The sequence below is a fragment of the Branchiostoma lanceolatum genome, chromosome 8 (assembly GCF_035083965.1).
Source record: "Branchiostoma lanceolatum isolate klBraLanc5 chromosome 8, klBraLanc5.hap2, whole genome shotgun sequence".
NCBI lineage: Eukaryota > Metazoa > Chordata > Leptocardii > Amphioxiformes > Branchiostomatidae > Branchiostoma > Branchiostoma lanceolatum.
Window position 1 is genome coordinate 10,445,848 of NC_089729.1, and position 20,338 is coordinate 10,466,185.

Here is a 20,338-nt window from a genome sequence, read left to right on the forward strand (position 1 = left end):
CGAGAAGGTTATGCAGAGGGTAGCGTTTGTGTGTGTGCTTGTGTGTTTGTTTGTAACGTACAACATAACTCGAGAAGGCCTGGATGGATTGTCTTGATATTTGGTAGGTGGGTAGGTCTTGATGAGACTTGGAAATGATTAGATTTTGGGTCCCCTAGCGGCTTGTTACGGTACTGCAGCGGAACTTCCTGTTTTGATATCTCGTGTTCTGGACATGCTATGGAACTGATTTTTGAGTGGTAGATAGCTCTTTGGACAGAGAGTAAGTGGTATGGGTTTAGGCCCCCTAGCGGCAGGAGCAGGTTTTGCATCTGACTTTGAAAGGGAATAACTCAAGAAGGGCTTGATGGATGGCAATGATTTTCGGTACGTAGATAGCTTGAGTGATGATGTACATGATTAGATATTTTTTATGCAAATCAGTATCTAATTTGCATAATTAATGAGGAAAGTTTATACATCCACCAAATTCCATGATAGGACTCTGAAACATGTGACATATGTAACTGAGGAAGAGAGAAATATTAATTGATATGAACTATGCAAATGAAGACCTCAATTACATAATTAATGAGAAAATACTGTAACTCAAGATGGCCTTGATGGATGGTCATGATTTTTGGTATGTAGATAGCTTGTGTGATGCTTAGAATGATTGGACGATAATTATGCAAATCAGATTCTAATTTGCATAATTAATGAGGCAACTTTAAAAATCTGCTTTGTGCCATGATATGACTATTCAAATTGTAACTGAGGAAGAGAGGAATGTTGATAGATCGAAAATATGCACATGTGGGCCTAATTTGCATACTTAAATGAGAAATACTACTATAATTCCATACTGGTAAATGACGGAAATTTCATGCATTTAATACTCTTTTTGTGACATCGGGAAGTTATGTGAATGTGAACATCGTTGAATCGAATTATGCTAATAAGGGCCTCGTTTGCATAATTGATGATCAATATTAGCATAACCCTCTTTGTTAAGCTCATACTTTGTTAAGCTCATACTTTGGATATGTCATATTTTAAGACAATCGACTGGTATGATTTATAATTGATGAGAAACACTCCTAATACGTCAGTCATAATGGTTAAAATCATTTGGCGAAAGTATGAGGTCGTGGAACTCTAGTTAACATTGTAACCGTTTTTTTGCTCATGTGTTTTAAACTAATCACTATAGCTTGCCCGTATATCCAACTCAAAATGTATGATTTTTTATTTTTTTTTAGTTATTTGTAGGTTGTACCCTAAACTAAAAAAAAACACATATTCGTTTTTCGTATTTCTCAAGTGCACCGCGCTATAATTTTTACCGCGTCGAAGCTAGTCACCTTGCGGCCCTGAACTATAGAAATCCCCATAGGCCGAAAACTGTGTTCTGCTACCTTCAACCATGACGGGAATTGGCCAGGAATGGGCAACAACCTTATATTCGATTAAATTTGATTGATATGTCAGGTACTGACGTACACCCGCTTGAACTGCACCCGTTTGTTTAACTTCAAGACCTTCGTTGCCATGGCAACGGTCGCTATGACCGCTCTCTATGCTTTACTATGGGACTTAGTGTGAAAGTGCCATAGCCGCCAAAGCCGCTCACTCCCCCCCCCCTTTTCTGCCGTAACTATCCCTATTCCTAACAAAAGCCTACACAGAACGTTACAACATGAACTGCTGATCACTTTTAATCAGAAAAAAGCAGCCAGAAGTGTGAATTTGGCCGTATAATGAGCCCAACAAATGGCCCTCCTATATGCCTTGTACGGGGCCTGCCCCAATGCTAGGTGCCGAGGTGCAAAATTCGCGATATCCCAGCAACCGTTTGATCTGAAAGTGTGGTGAAAAAATTGGCAGAGTTTTACATCTTGACTAGTTCTGTTGTATGATCGAAAGAAAACTCAAGGTCAAGTTGGTTAAAATGTCCATTGACTCGAATGCAGTACAACCCAAATCTGCTAGATGGCACAGTAATTACGCCCAGATTAGCAGCGTAATAAAGCGGGTAAGAATTTGGGTTTGTCAACAAATGCCGTTGCTTTTATTGCTACATAACCATTTCATCATTTCATAGTTGATAATTTCAGACTGAAAACAATCGAAGTTTAACATTTGAAATACAACAAACCTGACGTTTTGATAATACTGTTTGGGAGTGAAAGTACGCTCTGCTCCTACGTCCTTGGATTGATAAAAAAAAGTACATGTTATTGACCTCATAATCATGTACTTTGGACGTAAGGATCTTCATCGTCTCACGTAAGGCCATATTTTTCTGATTTATAGCCAGAAGTCCAGCCTTTTTAGGCTAGCGACGTTGTGAAGTCCGAAGGGACCAAAGCTTACAGGACTGGACTCCAGACTATTGATTATATGGATAACATCCTCTGGACAACCCAGAGCTGATGCTGACATTTGGGGCTAAAAGGAACAGGTATGGTCTAAATTTTCCATTTTGGGGCTGTTCGGGTCAACACTCACCAGGTTATTTGGCGTAATGACAGATGAACGTTGTTGTGTCCTGCGGATGGATACAGGAGAAACTGGGGTCAAAGTTAGGGTTTGTTTACTTGAGTTAGCTTTCCTCAGTCGTAGCTAGACTGAGCTGAACAGCCCACTGCTTCCGTTGCATAGTTATCAAGTAGACCTTTCAAGTAGATTTTTCAAGATTAAAATTCCGGTTAGTGCTATACGAATCCTTGTTTCAGCGTATTTCAACATGATTTCCCACAGCCAGCCCTAACTCTGTCAGACCTGAAATTCAGTGACCCAATGGTGATCAACAAATTTGGCAAAAGGTCGTCGATAGTGTGACAACAATTTTACGCCCGTGAACAAGGACAGTAGAGACACCTCATCAGAACAACGTCCAGGGGTCCTCAACATTTACTCAAGAGGGTAAATCTGGTTTATTCGGAAGCTATGAAAAATCTTGGCTACTAGAATACATTGAATCGTTTGGAAAGGAGTTACTAAAACGTGTTTTTAATGCTATCCGTTCGCCCTACCAAAATAGGCTTGAGAACATACCGTGATCTAAATATGGTTCATCGGTCTGAATGTGCATTATCCTGAAAGTGATAGCTACGAGTAAGGGAGGACCATGAACCCCTATATGCTCTGCCACTCTACACAGTTATCAATGTTACACATATAGTCTAAACGCAGGTCGTTGCAAATGTTTTGTAATCAAAGTATTAGATAGATGCATATTTTCTGTATATATTGTGTTGACCATTGTGAAGATTGTCTGTCGTTATTCGTTCTATCCAAACGCTTATTTGAAGTTACTACGGATCTGCTATCCAGCAATACTTGGTAGCAAAGAGAAACAAGAAGTCACAAACAGGGTGGACAATTGATATAAAGTGCCATCAATGAAATCATTGTTTTAAATCTTCGTAATGATATTCTATGGGTTGTACGTCCCGTCTCATTTTGTAGGCTAGTCAACTTAACGTGGTTTTATCAAACGTTTACGAAAACTTGTAATCATGTCCGTCACTTAGATCAGATGGATAATGAGAAAATAGTCAACAAAAGATATTCACAAGAAAAAGATTTCCTTTGTAAACATATAGATATGATATCAATCAAAATCGTTTGCGTGCATCGTCGTTCATGTAATCATGTCCGTCACTCAGAGATGAATAATGAAAAAAAATAGTCAACAAATTATATTCACTAGAAAAAGATTTCCTTTTTAAATATATAGATATGATGTCAATCAAAATCATTTGCTTGCATCGCCGTTCAAATGCTAGAAAGCAAAGGTCTTGGCAGTGCAAGATGACGTCATTATGTCAATCCTTAAAGAGGCGCTCGATGCCATCACTTCTTCCTTCTTATATTTACACGTACACTTTAAGAAGACACTCTCTGTAAGCCTTCATACTAAGATTAAGCCACAAACTATGTGCTATTGGGGATCTCTTTGCCCTCACCGAAGGACTATTGGTCTAAACCAATCGGTAGAAAGGATGCTACTACAAGTCTTTCATCTGCTCATTCGTCTGTAATGCAAAACAACTTTTGATACGCAGATCTAAAAATAAGACTCCTTTCTCGTGCACCTTCCCAGACAGGCCTTCGCGAAGGTTTAACAGACTTGCTAGATTGAATATCAGGACCATACATTTTATCAATAGGAGTTCACACTTTCAATAGTCCTTTAGAAGAGCATCGCCAAAAGCATCATGCTTTAATCCGTTCTGGGATCAGTGTCGAATTCTTTTCCAGACACGGCGATTCCTAGAATACTTTTGGGGTCATTGAAGCAGGCAAAAGACGGACCATGCTCCCCACATTCTTTAGTACGAACACACCATTGTCAAATTGGACTGAAATCATCGGTTGTAGTTATTAAACTTGCAGTTTCGAATAGATCTTTTAATCAAACTTCTCATGACATAAGCGCTAGCTCTTTGACAATAAGGTATATTCATGACAACGCTTGGCACTGTGAAACGTTTAGTGTAATGTAAGCAGTGTCTGCTCTTACTATAGACAATGCGACATGCTATCGTCTCGGGTTTCAAGTCACGGTTTTGTTTACACCCCACGACAGCTGCTTTGCCAAAGCACCATATCATGCTAACGATGATATCGATCATATAATGCTGATGTGAAATATATTGCTAGTATTGGTCACCTGTAAAGGAAAACCACTTAAACGATTTAAACCTCAGTTTTTTCTTGGTTTTAGATATCTTTTTTTCTGCCATGAAATCTTTCTGCATGTAGCGACCAGCGACACATCCAGATTGAGCTTGGACATAGCGGTTGGCTTGTGCTGTACTTCTTGGTGAATCTGATAAAGTTTCCCCGCCAAGCGTCCCGTTATAGTTCCCGGCTGCCGAGATGAAATGACGTCAGATACAGTCGAAGCGCACGAGCGAACCCTGAAAGTTCCTATTGCTAGCGTCTAGGGCAGGTCATTACAAATCTTCCTTCAGTCGAACCAATGACTTGCTGCCATTGCCACCGGGAATAGCCAGACAAACGTGACCGCGAGAGGCCGCCATCATCTTTTCACACTTCTTATTTCATAATCAAAACTCTATCTGTTTAGGTTATTCCATCAGCTGATGTTTGGCGACGTACGAATAGGTCTTTATGTATCTTGACCGCTGCCCTGGCATGGCACGAATGGCCGAGCGAAGGTGGTCAGGTACGAAGTCCGACGGGCGGCCACAGAACACCTTTTTCCGGTTGCCTCCTCCGGACTTTCCGCCTTGACCCGAGCCTCGCACAGTCCATGAAGGCTGGTTCCCCTCGGCAGCATCCTGGGTACCTTGAGCTGAAGACTCCAGGACGCTCGCGGTGACCGACTCCTCCTGGACCGTAACCGTGGTTGACTGTTGTACGCTGGTACTTGATTCCTGTGTCGATGCCTGTCCTTGGGCAGCTGCAGCAGCAGGGGCGGCAGCAGGAGCGGCAGTAGGAGCGGCCTCGGCAGCATCTGCTGATGGTTGCTGCGTCTCCGCTGCTTCGGCAGCCTCTAACTCCTTGACGGGCGACCCTTCACGTGTAGCCGCCGCGGAACCACTGGCAGAGGCACCCCGGCTCCGGACCTTCTTGGCGGACGCATGTACCGTTTTGGCCAACCTCCCCTTGTCGACGTGAAGATCGTAAACCACATTGGCGTACCCTGAAAGATCACTGTGCCCCACGACTCTAGCAGCTTCGTAGTCGGCCCGAGCTTCGGCTGACAGATGGTCATGAGACTCTGTAGCTTGGCTTGGTGCGGGAAGGTTGGCAGGTGCGTCCTGAGGTGCCGCAGGCTCAGAGACCTTCGGCGTATTCGTTGGAGCCTCCTCCATCTTAGGTGTATTCTGTACCTTCACAGGTTGAGGAGTTACGTGTTTTGGTGCAGATGGTAGCTTCTGGACTGGTTGTTGATACTCAAACTTCTGCAGAGCGGGAAACGTCTGCGGAGCGGGAAGCTTACTCTGAGCTTTAGTGTGAACGGTGCTGCGTAGCTCCTCCCTCGAGATGGTGATGACGGTCGGAGCTCGTCTCTGACTCGTGAAATGCTTCCCTTGTCTCCAGGGGGGCGTGGGGGAAGGGGGTCGTTCTCCGCCGGGGGGTATTCCAGTGAAGGTAGTTGCCACTGGCGGTGCGACGCTGTGGAGTTGCTCTACGGTCGGGATGTTTTGCCTAAATCCGGGCCAAGTTCCGGGCCCTCCTTGCGACGCTTGGCTGTGGAGATAGACAGGAGGAAGACACCAAGTGTTACTTACATGTAGAAAGAGTTCATTACCTTACAGAAATGGACATTGTCACCGATTGCAAGTTGATTATAAGAGTGTACTAGTATCTGCAGCTCTATACACAACCGTCTATCAGTAGTTGCACACATTTCAAAGGTCACACCGTTCGATGCCACCAACTGCTGCAGGAGCATCTTCACTAGATAGCTTAAAACAACGACTATGGCTAGAAGTGCAAAGGTTAGATGTGACAGGTCGTTCAGTGTAATGTAACCAGCTGCTGTCTCGCCGCGTGCCTGCGAAGCTGGTGTGTTACGCCGATGGGCTTTCTAACCGGTTATATAGATACAGATGCAGATACAGGTCACGGGAATAATGAGGGGCGTAAGGGACGATTTTGCCCCTGTAATGTGTCAAGAGGAAGAGGAAAAGCATCTTTCTGGACTTACTTATCATCCAATCTTATGGCAAGAGTGAATCAGATCAAGTAATTAACTGCCATAAGGGTAGGAAAAATGATTGCCGTAATGTGCAAACAACACGAGAGCAATGTCAGATAAGACAAACGATATATTTAGTTTGAAGATGGAACATAAACAACGCCAGGAGAGATGAAAGCGCTGCGACAGTCACATTTGAAACAAACATACTGATCTTGTTTTCTTTGGCATCAGCGATGTTGTGCACCCCGTCATCATGTTACTAGCCTCTACCAGGCTCCACAGACTACTGGAAAAATCTAGAGGTTGCAAACTGTAAGTTTTTTAGCGGACTAACTTCTCTGGCATGTCATCCGTTTATTTGGCCAATTTCTAAGATTTTCCAAGGGGCCTGTGGAGAGGCTGTCATGGTACTACAAAGTGCTGCCAAGCGTCAATAGAAGCTGCGACTTAACGTACAAGAATTCTTAAGGCAGCATGGATCCAGTGTGTAAAGGTTTATAGTGTTATAATAGGGCGAGTGGAAGGAATGTACTAGCTTATACCTTGTTGCCAACCATGATATCCCTATTGGCAGTATCATGTAGGTCATAGAGTCGATCAACACCTACTTAAGAACACTTAAAGTAGATGGAACTCGTGATTTTGCTTTGGGAAGGTTAGAGACGCCAGTATCATGTATGGTAAAAATATGAACTGCAATCTTATAGCCTGTGGGCTGATGATGAACTTTATTCTACTGATAAACGACAGTTACTGGCGTGAATGATTTTACAATGAACATCTACTTCTGTTTGGTGCAGACAGGCGGAGTGTATGAAAACAGGTGGGTTATCCCCTTTCTCTAAAGGAGATCTCAATAAAACAAGCAAACAAGCAAACCAACTCTCACACCTTCATATGTACAAATGCTGCAGAGGAATCGACCATTTCCTTTCTGCGAAAGGTCGGGATCGCGATGTGAAGTCTGGATGCCGCAGCTGTCCTTTACTTGTCCATCAGGTTGACCCGAGCTGCCACAGACATCCTCAATCATTAGAAACGACATCGAAAAGTATGGAAGGCTCCAATTTAACTGGGAATGCCCCTTATGCAGAAGAGAATTTTATATATAAGGAGACTTCAGTCAAACTTTGGTCTGTAAATCGACTTTGGTGACATGTCGGGGATTGAGATTTGCTGGTGGATTGATTTGTTGCACTTTCGAAACGAGAATGACCTTGACGTGACGAACGCTGAATTTAGATTCCCACCGGGGCCAGTTGCCGCTATGATCCATTAAACGTTTACAAAATACAGGAAATACAATGTTGATGACTACTCTGTTTAGCGGAAAATACTGTTTAGAAGTTAGAAATAAAAGTAAGTTGGCGAGGTTTACGAAGTCGCATAGCGATCCTGTCGTAACTGACGCAGCGGGTCTACAACAAACAAACAAACACTTCGACACTGCAAACAACTTCCGAACGAGTCAAGGGCTTTTGCACCCGCAGCCTCAAGCATCCGCTTATGGTCAGGATTGCAAAGACTATCTGCCTGCTATACTTTACAAAGAGAGGTTAAATATGCGACAGTACCTCGGTAATGCTCAGTATCGATGTCGGTCCCACCCAGATACATCCAGGTCGTGATATGTTCAGCCAAACTGAGACCCGATAAGGAGACGTGAATGTTTTGCCGAACATAAATATCCTCGAGGACGCTCCACTTCATGACAGACTTTCGGGAATTTCCCATAAACACAAACCGGCACGACAACCTCTTACCCGCGGTGATAAAAACTCAAGTAGGCCAAGATGTGAGGAACTGAAATGATTCTGATAACCAGGGTACGTGAGAGGGACAATTGTTAGTTTTGGGGGACTTAACAATCTACAGAGCTAGCAGGTGCACCACCTCTGTGGATAGTGGACCACTCCCAGGCCTGAATTTGCTGCATAACTCCGCGGAACCCGCGCAACGGCACTTTGGGCAGATGACACCCAATCCCCTGTGGCACCACCTGCTATATCCAGTCTCCGCCACTTCGGGACGTCCCGAATATAAAATGGCCCTGCTCCCGCAGCTTTAGGCAGTCGTGTTAGACAAACTATTCGCCATGTGGTTCAAGTTTCATCTTTTGAGTTTGAAATAAACGACTGTGCAGAGTTATTTGCAAATCAATAGTGACAACAATTTCTCTAAGAAGAAATAAGCTACTTGCAAATAGATTGTTTTGTTCCTGTAGTTTCATTGCCACACAGGCTGATGTAGTAACTATAGTTTTCCTTCGATCAACTGCAAAGTCATATGGATATCACTTATTGTAGCAATGTCACATGTTTATGAGATGTTACAGAATGTAGTCGTAACCAATGTTTGCGCTAGATCCGCTACGATAATTTTGACCTACCTAATTAGTACATACTCCACACTTTGTTACATATGTATCGATGATAATATATTGTTATCAAATGATTGTTGATTTTCAAGTTCAAATGAAGATTTATGTATGTTAAAGAAGCAATGCTAGTTAGTAATCGGTATGCATCAAATGCCGTAATCGTCTTTCTTATACAGTATGCAACAGCACAGCTACTTCCATCGTCACTCATTCCTAGCTTTGTACTGGGGGCTTCTTGTTAGAATCCATCAAACTTAGACCACCTACGTCAGGCAAATCCACGAATGTTTGCGTAGTGGTCTCCTCATGCATTACTGCTCCTGGTGATTCATTAGTGGCAATCTTAGGATTCTTGTCATCAAGGCTTTGTTTTTCTTAGGAAAGTCGATCCAAGACTATCCATCATCAACAGACTGAGGGTAAACAAACAGAATCACCTTGCGGCCGCATCACCCTTTCGTAGGTTCGCTGCATCTCCTCTCATCTGTCCTTTCCACTTCCACCACTCCTTCTCATAATGCTCTTGCCTGTCACTATCTTCCTCCAGATGTCCCCATTGCGACGTTTGTCGTTGGACAGCGGCCATTCTCAACCCTCTCAGTCCCTCGAGTGTCTAATGCAGGTAGTAAGGTGCAGGTAAACCTTCCCCCGTCGCTCTGGCGTGTACCACCAGGCTCTCGGGCGTGATCGGCCCACCGTGATCAAGCACTCTGCGTCACGAGCGTTGCGTCTTTCCCCCGACTGGCCCGCCTCCACTAGATGCTCCAGCCTCTGCCAATGCGCTGAGTTCTGTTATTTCAGGACCAGCATCCAATAAAACTATCGGGCCTGTGTCATACTATCCGCAATTCCTAAGATACCTGTTGGCGAGCTTGAATGAGAGCCATGGGATGACATGACACGCAGTCCTCACGTCGCCTCTGCTTGGGGCTTACTTGCATTCTCCACCCAGCCCACGCTTCTTTTGGTCTGACCGTCACAGAAAACAGATGCTTAGGACAGAGACATTTGGTTAGGGAGCAGCACGTGTTTGTAGCAAACTGGGCAAAGTATCATCTCGCGGGAACAGAGGGTTGGAATACCGAGACAAAAGCTGTTGTTTTGGAGATGCACGTCGCAGAGCGCTTCCCACATTCATCATGTGTCAAACACCGGGCATCGGTAACAAGATAGTCCATGGTCGGTCTGAACACGACCTTGGATAACCTACTTGTCGAGCTGGGTGCGCCCGGTAAACCCTCTTGAAAAGGGAAATTGCTCTGTTGAACAAGGCATCTGTTTACAGATAATCACCTTGTACAGACATGTACATGGAGTAACCACAGAGGATAACTCGTTATATTAGGCTGAGACAAAGTTGTTAAAAGCTGGTCTTTTCCAATTGTATGGTGACCAAATGCAAGTTACGCGATCGACGTGGGAATGTGGCGGAGGTTGTTGTTGATGTTAAAGTGTCTATTTAGAGTAGACATTGTCGTAAATTTCAATTACTTTATATCAAGTACGTTGCAAATAGCCTTACGTTTATGTAAGACTTCTTTTGATTCAACGAAGATGCATTGTCGTTTTTTGCTAAGTTGAAATCATATCTCAGCAAGGCTTTCCAATACAAAATATCTGTTCTATATTATTCCCATAATGGTATATGAGACATATAGATACAAGACAAGCTTGAAGGTTAATAGTAAGATTATGACATCCTTTAATTTTGTTCTATCGTGCGAAATGTACACTTTGCCAACACCATCGTGGAATAATACCAGTCGCCGCACACACTGCATGTAGGTACGTTATCACATCGCCCGGTCCCACAGGGACAGAAGCAATTAAGTTAGAATAAGGCAACTTCATATCAGTCTCATCTGGGGGCATAATGGTATATGAGACATATAGATACAAAACAAGCTTGAAGGTTAATAGTAAGATTATGACATCCTTTAATTTTGTTCTATCGTACGAAATGTACATTTTGCCAACACCATCGTGGAATAATACCAGTCGCCGCACACACTGCATGTAGGTACGTTATCACATCGCCCGGTCCCACAGGGACAGAAGCAATTAAGTTAGAATAAGGCAACTTCATGCCTGTGCATGGTGAATGGCATTCACCATGCACAGGCATGCCCGGGTACATGCCAGAGTTAGGGGGTCACGGCCTGGATTTGTACCGCACATCAGTACTGCATAGATACAGATGGGATAAGGAACGCCACCGTACGGGAGGATCAGCAAAATCTGTAAGCCTCATTTATACTGGACGGCGATCGCTAAGAGACCGCACAGCGACCATAATTGGAGGTGTGTAACCCTGGTCGTCATAGTTGTAATATCATGCTGAAGGTAAAAGTATAACTAAGGAGACAACAAAATACACAAAGTGTAGAAATCGTTTTATCTATGAATCTAGTTGAGCGCTCTGTCAAATTCTAGGTCGCAGCGAGGTCACCACCCTAGTGGAATGGGGTCGTGTGGCGTAAAAGAAAGATAGCAAAACTTCCGGAACGGAAAAAAATCGTTATTTTCGTTGAGCGATCCGTTAACTCTTTGGTCGCTCAGCGGTCGCAGCGCGGTCGCCGTCTCTAGGGAAAACTGAGTGTAACTGAGGCATTTGTGAATGATGTAACGTTATTCACGTTATATGCCAATTTATGTCATACATTGGCCGTGATAACGTTCGATACAGGTAGTTCGAACCGGTCCGTATTTCGTATTTTACACACACAAAAAATACGGTCTGACCTTAGGTGATGATGGGTTTTTATCCGGACACATATGAGTCATCAACGGCGGTGCATTTGTGACAATACAGTTTTCAAATGCGTCGTTGATCCGGGAAAGCTAATTTAAACGGAACGAAAAAAATTGACGTTCTCAATGTCAAAGTCGGTCGCCCTTGTGACGAACCCTATTACCGCTGAGATGACTGATCAGCACTTGGTTAGTCCCTAGGCGCCGTATCGTTCATCATGCGAAAAATTCCACGCCACTTCCGAGAGCTATTCCCGGAAACCACTTAACTGGAGTGACTTCCCCAAGCATGTGACGTAGATCGCCATGCCTTCTACGTACATCCAGGAGGGGAGGTCTTGTTTAGGCCTAGGGAAAAAAATGTTGTGTTTCCGGTTACGGTCCTGGAAAACGTATTATATTATATCATATTATTATCATATTATATCATATTATATCATATTATATCATATTATATCATATTATATCATATTATATCATATTATATCATATTATATCATATTATATCATATTATATCATATTATATCATATTATATCATATCATATTATATCATAGTATATCAAATCATATTATATTGTAGCATACTATAACATAGCGTATTATAGCATAGCATATTATAGCATAGCATATTATAGCATAGCATATTATAGCATAGCATATTATGGCATAGTATATTATAGCATAGCATATTAGGCTCTGACTCAGGGATTGTGACTCGCCCCAGGGCGTCTAGGCGATACCCGGCAAAAAAGATCAATTATTTGGATTCTGCCGACGACATCGCCCTGTTAGAGTCAACGGGAGAAAGGGCAGAAAAACAACTAACACTGCTACCGCAGCTGCCGACTTAGGCCTCGTTGTTAGTGTCCTCAAAACCGAATACATGTGTTATAATGACAATCCAAGTCCGCCACTTCAGGTGTATGGTAAGCCAATTAAGTATGTCGAGAATTTCAAGTATCTTGGTTCCATGTTTTGTCAGTGTAATATAACAAATGGTGCAATTATAGAAAATTCACCATTGTATAATCGATTGCAATAGATGACTACGATGATTGGAATATTTTGCTACTACTTATGCGTTTTCATTTATCTTTCCTAACGCAAGTTCCATCTCATTGACACTTCCCACTCGTGGCAAGATCATCCCCTTCGCGAAACAAAATGTATTGATGTTCATTGTGATGACATCTGAAACAGTCTATCTGCGGGTGCTAAAACCATACATTCGTTACTGCGGCCCTTCGGACCATGTTATGCACTAACTGAATGTCAGAGGTCCTGCGGAACTTTACATATTTGGCTCCCGCTCTGGGCTGAGATCACCAAATTAATGCCCCGTTTCCACTTCAGTCGGGCTGATACGTAACCAATTCACCCGACGTTAAGTGGTTGATACGCACAGTCTCGTGACAGAAATTTAAAGCGCTGTGACTGGAATATTTACTAACACGCCGGCCGCGGCGCGCGCTCCACCGATTATAGGCGGAACGTCCTCGCTTCACGACCGCCCGAGTATTACCGGCCAGCTAATATCCTATTGCCCGCGCGCTGATTGGATTCCTCGCCAAATAAGGGCGCGACCCTTGAAGGTTGCACATCTGCGGGGACAAATGAAAAACAAGCCCGGTTATTTTATTCGGTGAGCGCCGGTGGTCCGGAAGGATGGAGAGGGGGACATGGGCACCTTCGTCAGCTGGGGAAGCTGTCATCGTGACTAAAGGATGCAGTAGGCGGATAGGACGGGATCCACATCTTCTGTCGAAGCTTGACTACTCATTCATTCATTGCAAGTATGGCATCCTGAGTTTACGGTCGGCCTGCCCGCCTGTCAGTTATAGTAGTGGCGCGGGTTGGTGAGTACCATGAACAGAACAAGCAGCGGGAACCAAGTTCTGTGGGCTGTCCTGTGGACTTATATGTGTGGCGCCGTGAGCGCATTCTCCTGTCCATCCGTTTACATTCCTAACAGAACTATCGTCATCGAGGGTGCTTCCTGCAGCTTTTGGGTTAAGGAGGGGCGATGGCGGTCGGAGGAAGGCCGCACTCTGGCGCTGTACAAACAAAGATGTAACTCCAAGACTCCTTATGTAGTCTCCATATCGTCCCCCTCGGAGAACATCTTCGCCTGGACCGAGGAGTCGTACTGGTACCTCGGCCGGAGAATCCGCTTGAAGGACTGCGACCAACACTACCGGGCGTCGGTGGAAGAGTTCATTCTCCGGCAGAAGAGTGCCAGCAAGGTCGTGCTTCAGTATTTCATCAAGGACAGACTTGAGAAGAAAGTTCTGGCGTCATCTGGCCAGGACAGAGTGAACGACCCTTACCTGTGGTTCAAAGACGTTAACGGGACGGTTATTGCCACAGCAAAGGGTATTTCCGACGACACCAACACCACGCTCCGCAAATGGTCGATCTGTAGCACAGGCAACATGAAAGTGGTGTTCGGGAACAGCAGCAGAAGTTGGCTAGCTCTGCCCCAGAACCGCTGGATGATCCTCCTGGCTCTGACCGTGAAGGCTCTGCGGGACACAAGCCGAGGAACGGACGGTGTCGTGCATTACAACGAGTGCCAGGCCGCGCACTGGACAATGGTGTTAGGAGTCCCCATGTTTATCGTTACTGGAGTGGTGTACATGGTTTATCTCGGCACGAAATGCAGCAAAAGTCTAGCGACAAACATATCAAGACGATATAGCACCGCCAGTGCAATCGCATAGGATCGTAAGTCGTTTCTTGTCTTCTCGAATTTCGAAAACGTAATATGCAATCTAGTAAAGAAAGCTGCTATCTGGTTAAGTCAGTAATACAAATATAACACTCGTTTTTCTCTCGTCTGTACCTTATGCAATGCAGCCTGGCGTTTGACACGACCGGCTATTCCAAACTAGTCACCACCACTAGACCTGTAAGCGTCTACTGTTATTGTGTGGTTAAGAAACTGGTCGGCACATTAGCACACAAAGACAAGTGTGAATAAAGCACTATAAGTGACCGTTGCGCTTGGATTACTTAGATCAGTAAACATCATACTACTAGATATTGACTCCGGTCTCTTCATCTCGTACATATGTACATGTATGACCTTATCACGCTAAACGCCCTAAACAACATAACCTTCGCTCACTATTGATAAAGCCAAGACACTATTTCTGTGAATTATGATCAGTAAACCAATTGCCACATTATCCTATCAAGCCTTGATAATGCATTAAAAGTCTGTGCCATTGTTGGCCGTGTGACTCTGCATAGGAAAACGTTCAACAAGATCCTGATTGAATTTCGACCTGATCAGTCATTCAGTGTACGGCTTCCCGAGCTAAACCTTAGTTCAAAGTCAGAGTTAGATATATAATTAAAAGGGTACATGTGGCACCGAGCCACACACGCGCTACCTATAATGTAACACCGGTATCCGCAATGGGTGTAGCCTAAAGTCCAGCGTTGGTCCGCTTCCAACGTCTTAATTATCCATTTATTTATCTAATTATTCGCTACGATAACAACGCTGCACTCCAGGCTATGATGGGTGACTCTTCAATGTGAAGGGTAGGGGACGAGTGGGTGTCTAACTCATGCGTTCCTTTACATCGCATATATATATATGTTTCAAAGGTACATACTTTTATTTTACATGCGTCCAATCTAAAATCCAAGCCAATCTACTACATCAGAGGATATCTTGCGGTTGTGCAACTCGCTTGATCATGTCAAGGAGTTTCAAGGCACGGATGATCCTACCAAGGAGGTTTTTTGATCCTACCAATGATGTGCTTTGACAAAAACTGAGCACGTTTTGTTCATCGGAGACATAAATGTCATATACTGCTTCATAAAAGTAATGCACGTATAATGTGTAATGAAAACTGGCAGATATTTGTACTTTGTAACGTATACAGCATTTTCTTTGGCCATTGCCTTCCGACGGAGGTTTGTTCTTGTTCCTTAGCCGAAATATTAGCAGTCTTCGGTTTTGACCTGTGTCAGAAGTTTCTGAAACAATAAAGTTGAATTTTTCTAGTTTATCCGTGTCTTATACAAATTATAGGAACATTAAGGCACGTAAAATGGTTAATATAATATCTTATATGCCTCGTAAAGTGACGAATCGAAAAAAATAACTGGAAGCACAGGAAATCGGACGTGTTCAGCTGAGACCCCCATTCCACTAGACGGCACTCTCACTGCGACCTCGCTGCGACCAAAGCTAGATTTGTGTATGTGTAACCCATGATTTCATAATTGAGTGCAAATGCAAAATGTAAAAGTTTGACTGAAAACACAACAAAACACACAAAGCGTGAAAAGATTCATTCTTTATCTACGAGCGCTATGGTCAATTTCAGGTTGCAGAGAGAGTGCGGAATGGGGGTATAACCCGTGACATCGAGATAACCTTCACAGGAATTATAGCCGAGTAGTTTTCCATGTCACAGATATATTGGTCTGGGCAACACAATCTGCAGCCACGGGCGGTTGTTAATGGACATACCATACAGCATCATCGGAACTAGCAAATCAAAGTATCAGCTGTCTAGAACCAAAGTTTACGAGCGGACATGTGTTGATTGTTTTGGTCCTGATTGTCAAATAAAATTCGCAAAGTAGTTCATATGTTACTCTCCAAATATATACATTGCTCATAAACGTATGACCTCGGTCGGTCAATACTGACCATTGTAAAATCCTAATTTGCATTAAACCTACAACATGTGGCTAAACTGACCTATCCAGTCATTCTATATGTCATTGATATGAACACACGTACCCCATACCATACTCTCTAAATAAAAACGCTTTGGATGAATGATAGCTTACAAGGCGATCCACTTGAGGGAAGAAAGGGGCAGCGTATGGGTTATGCAAGCTCTACTAGACGCATTGAGTTTCGGGGGAAATGGTAGAGATTGGCCAAATAGGCTTCATGATTTTCCAAAAGAGTTAGCCAGCCAAGGAGGGTTGAAAATGCGCAACTCCTCTTGCAAATTATTCAGCATATTAAGTCAATTTCTACAATTTTTCCAGCAACTCAATAAGTCTAGGAAAGCTTACATAACCCATACGCTGCCCTTTTCCTCCTTTAGTTTAAGTTGATCGTCTTAATTTATCGTTCACTCAAAGAGTTCATTCAGAGATTAGCCTGGGAGAGCTTATATAACCCACGCGCTGCCCTTTGCCTCATTAAGTTGATCACCGTGTAATTCATTATCGTGCATTCACCCTCCAATCATTAGGTAGATGGTAAATCATGCCAAGACTAATCCTTGCGACAACTTGAGTTGTGGTTGTTCGCACGGCAGGGTCCATGCTTCAGGGGAAGTCGTGCCAGTCGTGAGGACTTCATGACAGGTTGGTCCTGCTTCTGAGGCTTTCTTGACACGCCAGCATGTTCTGGAAGAACGTTGTCCTGGTTTAGCCCGAGGTAATGATTGGCAATGTTGTATATAACGTATAGTAGTACATGAAAACCGAAAAAAGTTTTTTAAAGATGTAGTATTGATTTGTTCTGCCAGTTGATTCTAGTGACGCTGAAGAAGAGTGATGGATGTCACTCAAAGCGTCCGGAAGTGATCTTCGAACCTTATCCAGTTGTAGAGACTGAAGTGTCTTAGCATATTGTTTACCTGGATGTCTAACCTTCATAAAGCCTTATGGCGTATTCAAGCCGTCGGTCGCTCCGACCTGCCCGTCTTACGCCAAGAAAGTGGCGTCAGCCCCCCCCCATTGTATAATTCGTCATTAATCCCTATGTAACTTAACCATCAATCATATCCGTAACCATGGTAACGACATTATACTCTGACCTACTGTGATAATACCATTGACATGGTCTGTATATAGAACACAGCAGCATTCATTTAGATTCCACAAAACTTTTGACATTCGCAGAAGCATCACCGGAAACTTTACTCCTGGAACCCGGTTTGCACAGGCCACAGCACGTGTTTTGCCAAAGATTTGATCAACTGCAGAAAACAATACTTCGATAGCCTAAATTATGATCATACTATTGTGCCATATCATTTTGAGTGAATGATGTCTGAATAGACATCTGCCTTCACTGAATAATGATGGAAACGGCTTTTGGCCTACATTTGACGAAGTTAAGGGCAAATCTCTGACGCACGGCTGACAAGTTGTGGGTGAGTCCAAATGTTTTCGTGTAAGGAGTTACAATTAAGAAGCTGTTTTATAAAGATCTACCTTGTGGTAGAAAAAAACGGTTGTCATCATAATCATTGCTGCTTTTTTGACAAATCCTAGCTGAACACGGCGCCTGGAAATCCATGCTTGCCTTGATTTCGCAGGGGATGTGAAGAACAAAACCATTCAGTTTTAAGAGTAACTTACCGCAGATTAAAACTCACCAAATGGTAACGTTGTATCTTACACCCCCGTTCCACTTGATGTGGCGACCGCGCTGCAACCACTGAGCGACGAAGGATTTGATAGATAGCTCAACGACTTTCATAACGTTATAGATAAATTGATTGACACGTCATACCTGTCACTAATAGTATCTAGACTCAGGCAAGAGTTAGTAAAAAGTAGAAGACACCGGACAATTGACTTGAATCCTGCTTTACTCCAGGGAAAAGTGAAGAACGAATTTTGTTTACGTCTTGCACCGTATTCAAATTATGAACCAAGAGTTACGCAAATCCAATTTTGGTCGGTGCACAGTCGCTCAGCAATGGCCGTCTAGCCACGCAAAGGAGGCCTGACGGAGAAAGCTGCACATATTTCCAGTCAGGTCAGAGTTACTCCAGACTGACATCCCGCCGGCAGTAACCGGTAATTGGATTTCCGTGTCACGATAACGGCGCTACTCCACTCAGCCCCGGTTTTATTAGAACTACCTACCCGGCTCACATGCCCTTTGAAGGTCACTTTATATTGATTGTGATTATGAAAACAGTACCAAGCACGGTCAACTGCAGAATATTATCAGAAAAGCCTTATAAATAAAAATAGAATATCAATGCAGGCTAGTTGAAAGTTGTACCAATACACAATGATATATCATTAGTGATACACAAATGAACGTCCGACGTATCAATCATGAACTGGAAGTTGATAAAATACCGACATTGGCAGATTTATGAAGAGATCTTTCTGCAATATCAATTAGGCTAATAAAACTCAGTTGAACAATAACACATTTGTAACCAGTATTAGCGTGTTCCTCTTTAGTCATATTTGTTATTATAAAAGAACGGTATTGAAATTAACAACACAAATGTATGTTAATTTTTATTGCATTGATTTCGGCAATCACAGTACTTTCAAAACTAAACACATTGCAGTAAAAAACACAAATTACAATAATGTAATTGATCAGCCCAAATATAGATATTAATCAATATGTAGACTCGTTTATCATCATGAGATTGTTAGAAATAGCACACGAGCTCAAGTTTTCGGATTCTTCAGGAATAACATTGTTGCTGTAGGTCGACGTCACTCACAAAATACAGGAGAGCATTTTACAGTGATCATATATATCCATGAAATATTTTCATTGTGCGAAGTGACATTCTAAAGTACTAGTACTACATCTCTCAGCAAAATACTATCTGCATAAACAGAGCACTGTCCCTGTATTGTACCATAGTGTTGCAGCATGAGAAATATTGGCGTTTTTCTCCAAATGACCTTCAAATTAATTAAGTCTAGAGGTCATTTATAAACTGTGGTTGTATGTACTCAACAAAAAATACTGACGTAGAGTAGGACATGTGGCTGTAAATAAACATGTATGTACTATCTGTCACATGTTCTAATAGCACCTTATATGTCTGTTGAACTGGTATATACTTGTGTTTTTGTTTGTTATGAATGTTGCTGTATTGGTACAAGTCCGTGTGCGTGCGGCACAGAAGAGAACAGGTTCGCCATGTATCATACACCACGCTACAGCTGCTTTGCGCAGCTCCCGGCATTCTCAGAATCTGAAGTTTCCAGAGTTAGTATAAGCGTCGTTTGGCGTGACACACCAGCTTCACAGGCACGTGGCGGCGACTAGTTTTATATCACACCGAACGACCTGTCACACATAAACGTCTCAATCCAATTGCTTTTTAAAGCTATCTAATGACGACGCCCAAACTGTATTTGATGACAACGAGTTCCAACAGTTGGGAGGAAAAAAACGGAATTTCCCACTTCGCACGTAACCCGATGCAAGGCACGTATCATCCCAATGTCACCATGCCTCGCACACGCCATAATTACCCGCTCAGTCGTGTGTACTAACAATCAAGTACCCTATTAATAAGGTAGCATCGCCGGCCCATAGAGAATATCAATCACATTGTGACAGACCGCTTCCTCGGAATAAACCAGCGTAATTGTCTTCAATTGGATCCGATATAGTCTACATCCATCTAAAGTCGCAATGAGAGTCCCTGAGGGGGGGGGGCGGTGTAATCAACCTAGACGGAATTTGACTACCTGTACCCCCATTCCGCTGGGGCGGTGAACTCGCTGCGACAGAAAATTTGACAGAGCGCTCAACGAATTTCATAGATAAAAACCAAC

The 20,338-nt window shown here is 43.2% G+C and overlaps 1 protein-coding gene across 1 annotated transcript; it reads right to left on the reverse strand.

The window, feature by feature from the left end:
* Positions 1–2,894: 2,894 nt before the first annotated feature.
* Positions 2,895–9,979, reverse strand: LOC136440198 (fibrous sheath CABYR-binding protein-like). Its single transcript, XM_066436090.1, has 2 exons — positions 9,482–9,979; positions 2,895–6,210 (listed from the first exon to the last, which is right to left on the reverse strand). The coding sequence occupies exons 1-2, from the start codon at positions 9,628–9,630 to the stop codon at positions 5,082–5,084; spliced, it is 1,278 nt and encodes a 425-aa protein (XP_066292187.1). The 5' UTR covers positions 9,631–9,979; the 3' UTR covers positions 2,895–5,081.
* Between the last annotated feature and the right edge of the window lie 10,359 nt (positions 9,980–20,338).

Bases quoted from the DNA above. Each gene is read 5' to 3' on its own strand.
- LOC136440198 (XM_066436090.1), bottom strand. From the start codon at position 9,630: ATGGCCGCTGTCCAACGACAAACGTCGCAATGGGGACATCTGGAGGAA. The intron at 6,211-9,481 runs GTGATTCTGTTT...CTATCTCCACAG, and splicing joins AAGGGTGATGCGGCCGCAAG to CCAAGCGTCGCAAGGAGGGC.